The 12,446-nt window shown below is 43.4% G+C and overlaps 1 protein-coding gene across 2 annotated transcripts; it reads left to right on the forward strand.

Annotated features, from left to right (window-relative positions):
* Positions 1-9,514, forward strand: LOC145850340 (uncharacterized). 2 transcript variants are annotated; one of them, XM_082978204.1, is made up of 7 exons: positions 1-1,033; positions 1,549-1,679; positions 1,861-2,034; positions 3,671-3,802; positions 4,159-4,270; positions 4,448-4,569; positions 8,331-9,514. In XM_082978204.1, the coding sequence occupies exons 1-7, from the start codon at positions 775-777 to the stop codon at positions 9,264-9,266; spliced, it is 1,866 nt and encodes a 621-aa protein (XP_082834330.1). In that variant the 5' UTR covers positions 1-774; the 3' UTR covers positions 9,267-9,514. The 2 variants fall into 2 exon arrangements, with proteins under 2 accessions (XP_082834330.1, XP_082834331.1); XM_082978205.1 differs by lacking the exon at positions 8,331-9,514 and adding an exon at positions 6,903-8,060 and having other exon boundaries at positions 336-1,033.
* Positions 9,515-12,446: the final 2,932 nt, after the last annotated feature.

Here is a 12,446-nt window from a genome sequence, read left to right on the forward strand (position 1 = left end):
CAGGAGGGCATGTGACCAAAAAAAGTGTGTTTCAGTGGAAACAGCTGTGTCAATTGCTGGGGATCAGAAGTGTCTGATGCGAGAGAGACAGTTTGAGGTTGTCAGGGTTCAAGCAGTGCAAAAAGTTTCATGCTGAGGCAGTGAGGAAAGTAGATGATGATGGGCAGAGGGTGAGGGAGTCTGAGAGGATCAATGTGAGTAGTAGGCCAGTACAGAGTGACCCAAACAGTTTGTGCTTTAGTAAGGTTGGCTATTTGGCATTCATTGCTCTGGTCATTAATTGCACCGCACAGATGGAACAGAAATTCCAGAAGACTGATTTGGTAGTAGTAGCAGATAACTTTTATGGCCTTAGGACCTGTTAGGGCCAAAGTAGTGGGAAAAGGTGGTGGGTTTCTTGGGAATAGTGGCGTGTATGTAGGGTAAGATGGTGGTGCAATTAAATTCCCCCAATCTACTTTTCCATTTTCTGTGAACAAAATGTGAAATTCACACTACGACCTGTGAAAGACAGTAATACGCAACTAAGCGTCTAGTCTGCCGGAAAACCACACAAAGAAGAGTGTAAACGGAAGTGAACACCAAGAACATTTTCCACGTTAGCGTTTTTGTTGTTATTTAGATGTTTATTAACACCCTGGAATATAAAATATGAGTAATTTAACTGCACAGCATCACATACTTACGACATGTAGTCTTTAATTCGCTTTGTAGACAGGACTTGGTTGATAGGTGTTATCTAGGTAACGCTAGCTAGCTAGCTAGCTGCTAACAATGGCTAACTGTATGGTTTTTCAAACTCAAATAGCCTCCATCATGGAGGTGCTAGCGAATGCAGCTGTGGCAGAGATCTGTAAACTCGTAGACGACGACTATGCAGTGTTTCGTTTGGAAATAACTCAAAGCCAGAAAGAAAACAGGTCATTGCGGAGGAAACTACAGGTACTAGAACTGAAGGTGGCACGGGAGCGCATCCTCGCCATTCGACCCAGTAGTGTCAAGATCCTCGACAAATACAGAGGAATGTCAAGAGGTACATTTTGCAGAACGCATGGGTTGTCGCCCCGTTCCCAGCTGCACGTGTTCATAGGTGTTACCCAGAATTGGGTCTTGGTTCGTTTTTGGATAGTATGCAATAATTCCCCAGATTATTTAGTAAAGAAACAATATATTCTACCCTGATTATTCATTTATAGCATTTCCTATGATTTAATCAATGTAATACATGGAACATAATACATAGATAATAAAACCTGCACCAGATAGGTGCAGTGAAATCTGTTGTTTTACAGGGTCAGCCATAGTAGTGCCTTGCTCAAGGGCATATCAACTGATTTTCTTTAAAACCCTGTTGGCTTTGGTACTCGAACCAGCAACCATCTGGTTACTGGCCCAACGCTCTAACCGCTAGGCTACCTACCGCCCTGTATATCAAGATAAATGACCTTATGTCCTTGCCATTTCTAGACAGTGTCAATAGTGTACAATATACCGTTTAACATTCACAGTAACTAACCTAACCACCTCTTTACCCCCAATCGCTCTCAGGTGAAGGACATCTCACTGGAGGCCACAGGAGCTTTGTGAAGCCAGCGGGACACAATACATGGAGAGATGACCAACCAATCACTGTTGATGAGGGGAGTGGAACCTCAACCCAGCATATTATCGTGATAGAAGTTAGTGTAATAGTGTAAATCAAACGTGGCCTGTTTATTTCAGAAAGGCTCCCCTCAGCTATTCACTTGCTTACATGTACATCCTAATTAATCTGCCATAGAGGCATTGTTATCTTCCCTACGACATTGTTATCCAACTCAACTCATGTATTGGTAATAACCTCCTCTCTTCTTATGTCAGTCTGCAGATGCAGAGGCTGCAGGTCCTGGGGTCAAGCAGGAGAGGTCTGAAGGAAAGGAGGACCCACAGCATAGCAGAGACATCCAGACTGGTGCGGCTAGAGAGCCCCCTGTAGCCACGGATGAACCCACCACTGCCCCAGTGCATCCCAGGACCCAACGAAGCAGCACGGAGGTCAGTGGAACGCTGAACGCCGTCCTCAAGTCAGACACGAAGACTTTAACGGGCCTGGGGCGACTGGGCTGTCCTCCTGCTCCCTGCACAGAGTATTTACTTTACGGTAGCTCGAGGACGGTTCTGTCCCATCAGGACTCAGGTGACGCTTTACAGACTCACAATGATCCGTCCTGTTCATATGCTACAGAGACACAGATGATATCTGGTGACTTGCCTGTGGGCTTAGATACACAGACTAATCCAATGAGGGGGGACTGGAACCAGTACAGTAGTAGTGTGTACTCTGAAGGGTTCCTAGATAAGAAAGAGGAGGATCTGGTCGTAGATGAGGTGACTGTGAAAGTGGAGAGCGATGCTCCTCTGACATGGAATGCAGACGAGACTCACTTAGGAAAAGGACACTCGCAGGGCAACACAAGTGACTTCTTAGACTACAGGGAAAGCTTAGAGACAAATCTAAATGTCGCAACCCAGTCCCCTTTACACCGAGTGACCATGTTGATGGCACCTTCCAATTCACAAGGCAGCGTCCTTTTCGAACAGGTATCGAACTCAAATGATCAAAAGGCCAAGGAGCGGGAAGGGGCAGCAACAACCGGTGGTAAAGAGAAGCGGTTCCTCTGTATGTTCTGTAACAAAGGCTTCAGCTGTTCCCAGAAGGTGGAGATCCACCAGAGGGTCCACACAGGGGTGAAACCCTTCACCTGTACCCAGTGTCACATGCGCTTTGCCCATGCGGGCAACCTGAAGAGGCACCAGAGGGTCCACACAGGGGTGAAACCCTTCAGCTGTACCCAGTGTCACATGTGCTTCGCCCAGGCTGGTGACCTGAAGCGGCACCAGAGGGTGCACACAGGGGAGAAACCCTACAGCTGTACCCAATGTCCAATGCGCTTCGCCCAGGCAGGTGACCTGAAAAGGCACCTGAAGGTCCACACGTGAGAAGGCCATTTGCTGGGTACGCACTGCAGGAAGAGGTTCTCGGAAAGGAGCTACATCAGGATACACCAGCAGAAAAACCACTCCACTCCATATCTTCTGACATTTAGATCAAACCCTGCATTAAAGACAAAGATTCATTTTGATTGTTGTCAACAGAAAAGATCCGCAGATGCTTTTGGAATAACGAGAGTAACCGATTTCAGTGTTGAATATTCCTGAATAGAATATTGCATCCAGACATTGTGATATATAAGCCTAAAAAGTCTGTTACATATTGTGTTTGTACTGTGTAGGCTATATGATGTCTGCAAATGCATGTTTCATTACTTCCATCCTCAATACATTTTTTCCCAAGACACTTTTAATAAAAAAATGAAGTTCATGCAGTTTTTACGTGTGGTATTCATATGGTGTGTTTGACACTTGTTTATTAAACAAAATTTGACTTTTCATTCTTAGACTTTCATTAAGGAAGCACTTTATAATCAATATAGACTTAAATATAATAAATATAGTTGACATATTTTACCCACATCATCATATTTATGTCAACCATGATGGATTTAATAACAATGAAGTCATTCTGTGACTACAGTATAGGACTCAAACGTAGTGCGGATGGGTAAACACTCCCAAGTGTGTTATTATCCGTGTGTGTGTCTGTGTAATCTGTATCACCTGTCTCTTCCAGGAGGAGGGGTGTGAGGAGAGTCTGGGGAACCCTGAGGGGACCATGGTCATGGAGGACAACCAGACTACACCTCCTCCTGAACCCACAGAGGAACCAGCTGAGCAGCACAGGACCACACACAGTCTCACTGAGGTGAGCCCACTGTGAACTACTGTCTGAATGGTATTAGGTCAGGGCTCGTATCCACAGTGTCTCAGAGTAGGAGTGCTGATCTAGGATCAGTTTTTCCTTTTAGATCATAATTAATAAGAATATGTAGACAGGTGGGGACCTGATCCTTAGACTTTGTGGATACGGGCCCAGGTCTTGATATATTTTGTCAAAAGTGTGGGACCATGCCTTTGAGTTATCTAACCAGTAGCTTATTAACTTACATGTTGCATAGTACTCATAGCAATCCCTCATTGCCCAATCAGAAGATGCTCCATAGCAGGGTGCTCATATCAGATGTCTTGATCCAACATCATCTCACTCTGTATCTCTTACAGTCAGTAGACATGGAGGATGGGAAGCCTGATCTGCTGCTGGTCAAAGAGGAGACAATAGAAGATGAACCAGAGAGCATTGATCTGCTGAGTGGACTAAAGATGGGGGAGCAAGGTAAGGGAGAAATACATACAATAATAGATATTCAATGGGAAAACTGATGCGCCTGACAATTTTCTTGTCTGAATTTTCTTCATTCATTAAATGAAATCAATACAACTTATGTTTACATACACATAATGTATGAACTTGACCAGGTAACTGACAAAAACACTTGACCTCTTCTTGTAGGTGGTTGGCTAGAGGCTAACAGAGGGGACTGGGCAGCCGTCTTGGATTCCCAGACCGGTGCAGCCAAGGACCCAGGGGACAACATAACCGAGCAGGCCAGGACCAGAAGCAATATAGTGGAGGTCAGTGGATGGGACAGCGTCCTCAACTCTGGGCCGGGGAACAACACTGTTAACCACAACCAGAAACAGACAGTGGAACACAAAACAACATCCGAACTTAGTCTCCATGACAACAGACTGGCTGAGACCAGGACAAGGCGTAGATTCGATCCAGGACAGGGAGGTGTCCATATGCGGCTGGAGAGAACAGGCGCTGCTCCTATAGTTGTGATTCAGAGAGACTGATGGAGCCTCAGGTTAACCCCCTAACACATGGTCACTAACCTTTTCTGAGTAAAGATCACTTTCTGAGTCAAAATACAAGCTAATGCAACATGAACCTATTAAAAACGGTACTGTAGCAATGAGGTTTGTGAAGTAGACTATAGGCCCAATACGTTATCACCACATATTGGCTTTGCTTGACTTTCAATGCCAATACATTGTTTGGACAATTTGTAAAAATTATATTTCAACATTTGAGATAGGCTATATGATCACACCGGTAATAGATCAGTTGTTGTATTACTTGTGAGGCACAGCTGAGTGAGCATACATTTAAATAGTTTATTTTTATTTTACTGGGCTGATGGTGCCTGCATCTGATGGTCAGTCTCAGCGGAGGGAGAGAGCAGCAGATGGGCTCTGCCTCCCAGTGTCCCGCCACTCTCTCTTTCCGCTGCTGTCACTGACCAAAAAGGCCTGGAGTCGCACCCCATTATGTCTGCCTCATGCACATGTTGGTACTCCTATGAACAGAGAAAGTGAAATATTCTTCGATATAAAAAAAAAAAAGCCGCAGATAACAACAACAACGCAAGCCTATCAATACACTTTCCTACTCATTCATTACAACTACAGTGCTGGTTGTAGTGCCAGTGGAAGTAGGAAGAATGTGCATTTTATTGCTTATAAAAGTGTTGAATACAAAGTGTTGACAGTTCTGAGTTTTTTCTTAATTTTTTTATTTCACCTTTATTTAACCAGGTAGGCAAGTTGAGAACAAGTTCTCATTTACAATTGCGACCTGGCCAAGATAAAGCAAAGCAGTTCGACAACATACAACAACACAGAGTTACACATGGAGTAAAACAAATATACAGTCAATAATACAGTAGAAAAATAAGTCTATGTACAATGTGAGCAAATGAGGTGAGATAAGGGAGGTATAAAGGCAAAAAAAGGCCATGGTGGCGAAGTACATACAATATAGCAAGTAAAACACTGGAATGGTAGATTTGTAGTAGAAGAAAGTGCAAAGTAGAAATACAGTTAATGGGGTGCAAAGGGGCAAAATAAATAAATACAGTAGGGGAAGAGGTAGTTGTTTGAGCTAAATTATAGATGGGCTATGTACAGGTGCAGTGATCTGTGAGCTGATCTGACAGCTGGTGCTTAAAGCTAGTGAGGGAGATAAGTGTTTCCAGTTTCAGAGATTTTTGTAGTTCGTTCCAGTCATTGGCAGCAGAGAACTGGAAGGAGAGACGGCCAAAGGAGGAATTGGCTTTGGGGGTGACCAGTGAGATATACCTGCTGGAGCGCGTGCTACAGGTGGGTGCTGCTATGGTGACCAGTGAGCGGAGATAAGGGGGGACTTTACCTAGCAGGGTCTTGTAGATGACCTGGAGCCAGTGGGTTTGGTGACGAGTATGAAGCGAGGGCCAGCCAACGAGAGTGTACAGGTCGCAGTGGTGGGTAGTATATAGGGCTTTGGTGACAAAACGGATGGCACTGTGATAGACTGCATCCAATTTGTTGAGTAGGGTATTGGAGGCTATTTTGTAAATGACATCGCCAAAGTCGAGGATCGGTAGGATGGTCAGTTTTACGAGGGTATGTTTGGCAGCATGAGTGAAGGATGCTTTGTTGCGAAATAGGAAGCCAATTCTTGATTTAACTTTGGATTGGAGATGTTTGATGTGAGTCTGGAAGGAGAGTTTACACTCTAACCAGACACCTAGGTATTTGTAGTTGTCCACATATTCTAAGTCAGTAAGAACTTAAACATGAACTCACTCATAAAAACAGCAGCTCTTTGCTGCATTCGTTGACAGTCTCTCTCTAGTCATGAATTTAAACTTTTTAAAATCTCACAGTATCAACTTGGCTGTATCTTTCTTTTAAGCCTGCTACGTTACTGCAGACACGGTCATCTAAGCCGTCCGATTGGCCGGAGGTAGGCCTATAGTGCTCTTGATTTGCTCTCTGGGCCTGCCGGGATAGCAGAGTTGACCCATTTCATGTGTCTGAAGGTACAGTGGGAACACAGCTGAATCAGTTGCACCTACCACCAACAGCGCAAGACGAATACAAATAAATAGGAACGCAAGGCTTTATCATTGGTTTTTTTACAGAAATGTTTGGCGATGGACCAGTTGGTGACCACTGCCCTGACAGGTGCTGCCTTCAGCCTGCCTTCTATAGGATCTATCAACTGGAACATGGACCCTGTGACAACACAGACACTCCCTGGCCTTCGTCCTCCTCACACTCTCCTAATGTTAAACCAGACCTCAGACAATGCCAGTGCCTCAACACTAAATGGCTACACAAGCCCATTGACAAATGACAGTAGTAGTAATGCTATCAGTAGATCCGGTGGCAAAGAGAAGCGCTTCCTGTGTTCATTCTGTGGGAAAACGTTCAGTTTCCCCAAACAGGTGGAGATCCACCAGAGGATGCACACAGGGAAAAATCTGTTTGGTTGCCACCTGTGTCAGGCACTTTCTCTCACTCTTTCAAGCTGAAAAGGCACCACACAGGTGAGAAACCCTACAGCTTCCCCCAGTGTGACAAGAGGTTCTCCCACCAGCACCAGCTGAAGATGCGCCTGTACGCACTGCGGGAAGAGGTTCTCAGAGAGAAGCTACCTTAGTCTTTGTAGTTAATTCTGTTGGTTTTGGATGTAGTGGGGAACTAGATGAGTTGAACTGAGGAAAGAATAAGTATGATGAGGCAGAATAGATTATATGGTGATGGTTGGTGTGATGGTGTCTGTAAAAATGCTTTACTGATGAAAAGTGACAACAATGTCCCTTTAGCTCAGGGGTGGGCAATTCCGGTCCTCGAGGGCCTGATTGGTGTCAGAGTTTTGCCCCAGCCCCAGCTAACAACACCTCACTCCAATAACCACCTAATCATGATCTTCATTTTAGAGTGCAATTTGATTATTCAGCTGTGTTTGCTATGGATGGAGAAAAAGTGTGACACCAATCAGGCCCTCGAGGACTGGAGTTGCCCACCTCTGCTTTAGCTTTTATAGTGAGGTAAGGATAGTGCCTTAATTAATGTTTACTTGACATGAAGTGGTGAAGATGTGTGCAATGTAATGTTGAACCTTTTCCAAAGTATTCTAAAATGTATTTTATCAAAGCGAGGGTACCAAATTTAGAATAAAAGGGCAAGTGTTACCATAGTGAGAAAAGTTATTCTACTTGTCACGTATCGTACTGTACTTCAAAGTTATGTTACTGTATGACTATTTTGTTTAATTAAATACATATTCAACTCTGTGCTGACTGACTTAGTTATTTTTGTATCATTACAGGGACTGAGTTTTCCTTGTCTCAGTCGAACCAAAACATTATACTTAATTCTTGAATCAACACATGGATATTTTTTATAATAAACTCCAATGACTCCATATTGTTACGTACTTGAATCACACCGTTAGAGATGGGCTTGACTGGTTAACATTTTATAATATCATGTTTCTGTTTGTACAGCAAGGAGATTCTTATATGAACCTTTTATATGCTCTTCTGTGCAATTTGTTTTTACAGTCTGCAGTCCGTGAGGACCTGCTGATATCAGGTGTTGCTGGCAGGAGAGACTGGACCTCTGAGGCGGCTGGTCACAAACCCTGGCCCTGGATCAGAACCCTGGATCAGGAACCATCACGCTTCCTTCCCGATTTGGAACTAGGACCGAACCATGAGGAACAGAGACTTCACCACACAGAACACAACCAGTGGACAGGTGGACTGAACCATCTCAGTCCTGGTGGTCATCAGAGAGACAGAGGCTCCAGTCAGGGATCCAGTCTGCAGCACAGACCCTTCTCTTCACAGTCTCAGTGCAGGGATGAAGCAGGGCCTGGGGCTGATAGAGATAGACCCTCCTGTTCCTATGATACAAACACCACAGTATCCATGATGAACAGAGCAGGTCACCCTGGGCTTCAGCCTTCAGAGAGAGTGGTGGGAGACTCCCCCGGTGGGAGTCTATCAGGAAGTCTGTCTTCTCTTTCAGGGTCTCGTCTAATGCCTGGTGAATGGGTTCATAGAAGGCCTGGACCTGGGTCTAGCCTTCCTCAGTTACCTCATGGTTACCACACCAATACAGACATGGTCAGGGTTGGCGTTCACCCCAAGAGGTACCTAGCCCATAACACAGAACACAATCCCAACAACACCCAAACAATGGCTAGAGGTCAAGGATGGAGCTCAAAGACTAACCATCTGAGGGAGGTGGCTCCTGCTTCTACCTCTGGTGTCATTGGCTCACAACGTGGGAGGCCGAGCGTTCGGTCGGACGCAGACAAGCCGCATGCATGTCCCACATGTGGGAAGCGTTTCACTGAGGCGAACTATGTGAAGAGGCACCAGACCGTTCACACCAAGGAGAGGCCCTTCAAGTGTAAATTGTGTTACAAGAGCTTTGCCTTCTTGAGCAACCTTATCAGACATAAGACTGTCCACAATGGGAAGAAATCGTAGCATTGTGACTTGAGATGCACAAAAGGGGATATCTGGGAACCATTTTTTAGCTGACATAATATTATTATTAAGATGAAGAGTCTTGGGGCAAGAGGTTAATTAATCACATACCCCTCCTTAAAACCCTTTGTTAACTGTGTAAATACCTGTTTTTAGAGAGACAATAGCCTAAATCTAGGCTAGACCATGGACAATTGAATATTTACTGTACTGAGGTGATGTAGATGGAATAAAGTAATTATATTGTATTCTTTTCTACTGTATTCTCTCTACACACTGTTCTTTCTAAACGAGTGTGCTCTCAGCTTGAAAGATACTGATCATAGGAGATCTGATGTGTAATGTAGTAAGCAGTTCCGTATTTCAAAGAACAGTGCGCATACCTTTTTCGTTTAACCATATCCTTTGAGCTATGACTCCAACCGAAAAAGACCCTCTTCTTCAGTGTAAACGGAATCGCTATGTGTATTAACTGTAGGGGTAGCCATGTTGCTGGAGATCAGACGTGTCCAGTGAGAGAATGGCAGGTCGAGGTTGTCAGAGTAGTACAGAAGGTGTCGTATGCTAAGGTAGTGAAGAGAGTAGTAGAGGAAGATCCAGGGCGAGGGATCCTAAGAGGTTCCGTATGAGTAGGCCGAAGTTAGAGACTCAATAGAGAATGATAGAAATAACGTGTGCTTCAGTAAGCTTGGCTTCTTGGCGTGCATTGTCATGGTTATCAACTGTACCGCGGAAATGGAACCTAAATCACAGAAATGTTGTGCCAGCAGCAGAGAAGAACTTTACGTGATTTTACTGTATAAGATTTACAAGTTGTGTTGAACGATAGTGTTCCGTCCTCCCAGGCTGCCTGCCTACCTGGTATAGGATCAGATAGGGCCAAAGTGGTGGAATAATGATGAAGTTTAATGGTTGTAGGGTTCGTTTTTTTGTTTGTTCGTTTTTTTAAGGCCAGGCACCACAGGCAGAAATTGTGATTTTGCTTCCATCTGTCAATTTTCAGATTTTGGGATATTTTGCAACTATAACTTCCATACTTTCATAAAATGTACAAATAATTTGGCAGTAAGGTATATAAATACTTTATTTGTATCATTTTATCCCAACTCCGTCAACTACACCATAAATGTCGTTCTTGATAGCATGTTTCATGTAGAACTTCAACCGCTATTTTTTTTGTTCTCCATGTTGAATCATATATAATTCAAAAGCTTGTTTTCCGGAGCATATCATTAGATGGTCCATACATGGCTATATCTTGTTTAGACGTAGTGCTTCGTGCTGAAAAAGTTGTCATTTCCTGACATCCGATTGGTTATTGGCATTTAAAGGCCCTTTTCGGCAACCTGATTGGTTCTAATGCCTCACGTACGGCGCAGCGCTTCCTTTTTTGAAAATATCTCCCGCGAAGAATCAACGTAAAGCGAGACAAAATGAGAAAATCTCGAAGAATATACCTACAGTATATGAATAAAAATAGTCGATCTCAGTTAGCCAATGCGATAAAAGCAGTGAATGAAAGAAAAAATGTGCCTGATCCGCCGATCGAGGCAGTACAGGTAGAGGAGGAAAAGGAGGTAGCCCGCAGCAGCGCCTTGAAACGCAAATTAGTTGAGATGAAGATGACAGCTAGCAGCGATCAACCAGACAGCAGCCAGGCAACAGTGGTTTTTATTCCTTTTATTTTTGATCCTAAGTGTCTAAACACTGGGCTGAAAATCACCATAGACTTCACCAACCAGTGATTCTGTCATGATAGAATGTGCAGACTGTAGTGATGTAATGTGCAGACTGTAGTGATGTAATGTGCAGACTGTGATGATAGAATGTGCAGACTGTAGTGATGTAATGTGCAGACTGTAATGATATAATGTGCAGACTGTAGTGATGTAATGTGCAGACTGTAATGATAAGAATATGCAGACTGTAATGATAAGAATGTGCAGACTGTAATGATAAGAATATGCAGACTGTAATGATAAGAATATGCAGACTGTAATGATAGAATGTGCAGACTAATGATAGAATGTGCAGACTGTAATGATAGAATGTGCAGACTGTGATGATAGAATGTGCAGACTGTAATGATAGAATGTGCAGACTGTAATGATGTAATGTGCAGACTGTCAACTGATGTAATGTGCAGACTGTAATAAGAATATGCAGACTGTAATGATAAGAATGTGCAGACTGTAATGATAAGAATATGCAGACTGTAATGATAAGAATGTGCAGACTGTAATGATAGAAAGTGCAGACTGTAATGATAGAACGTGCAGACTGTGATGATAGAACGTGCAGACTGTGATGATAGAATGTGCAGACTGTGATGATAGAATGTGCAGACTGTGATGATAGAATGTGCAGACTGTGATGATAGAATGTGCAGACTGTGATGATAGAATGTGCAGACTGTGATGATAGAATGTGCAGACTGTGAGATAGAATGTGCAGACTGTAATGATAGAATGTGCAGACTGTGATGATAGAATGTGCAGACTGTAATGATAGAATGTGCAGACTGTAATCATAGAATGTGCAGACTGTGATGATAGAATATGCAGACTGTAATGATAAGAATGTGCAGACTGTATTGATAAGAATATGCAGACTAATGATAGAATGTGCAGACTGTAATGATAGAATGTGCAGACTTTGATGATAGAATATGCAGACTGTGAAGGTGATCGTGATGCATTTAGGAGGAGTGTTTACACTTCCTCCAGGCTGCAAGAGTGCTCCACGGGAGATGTGGCATTTCATATAAATGTGAGGATGGTTCTTCTAGCCCACGAACTTGTACTCGGTTATGCAGCCCTAAAGAAAATAAGAAAAGTACTAGGGATTCCTTCCTTGCTTCTCAGCTCATATCAGAGACATGACAGGTAAATAAAAAGGGAGAGTAGCCCATTATTGTCAGGTGACTTGCTGTGCATCCATAATATTTATTTCCTTGCTCCAGCAAATGTTTTCAAAGTTAACAAAACAGAGTGATAGGAAAACATAACTATCCAATGAGACTGTCACATAGGCCTACAGTGTCATAGGGCTGTAGCCTAATGTGATTAGTGAGAAATTAGCTTAACATAAAGTAAATACATGCTGATATGCTAATATTTACATAGGGTAACATGCTGATATTTAGTCCTGCAGTTATGTCTGTAATGTCGACAGACATAA

Source organism: Salmo salar, chromosome 08 (assembly GCF_965601325.2).
Source record: "Salmo salar chromosome 08, fSalSal1, whole genome shotgun sequence".
Taxonomy (NCBI): Eukaryota; Metazoa; Chordata; class Actinopteri; order Salmoniformes; family Salmonidae; genus Salmo; species Salmo salar.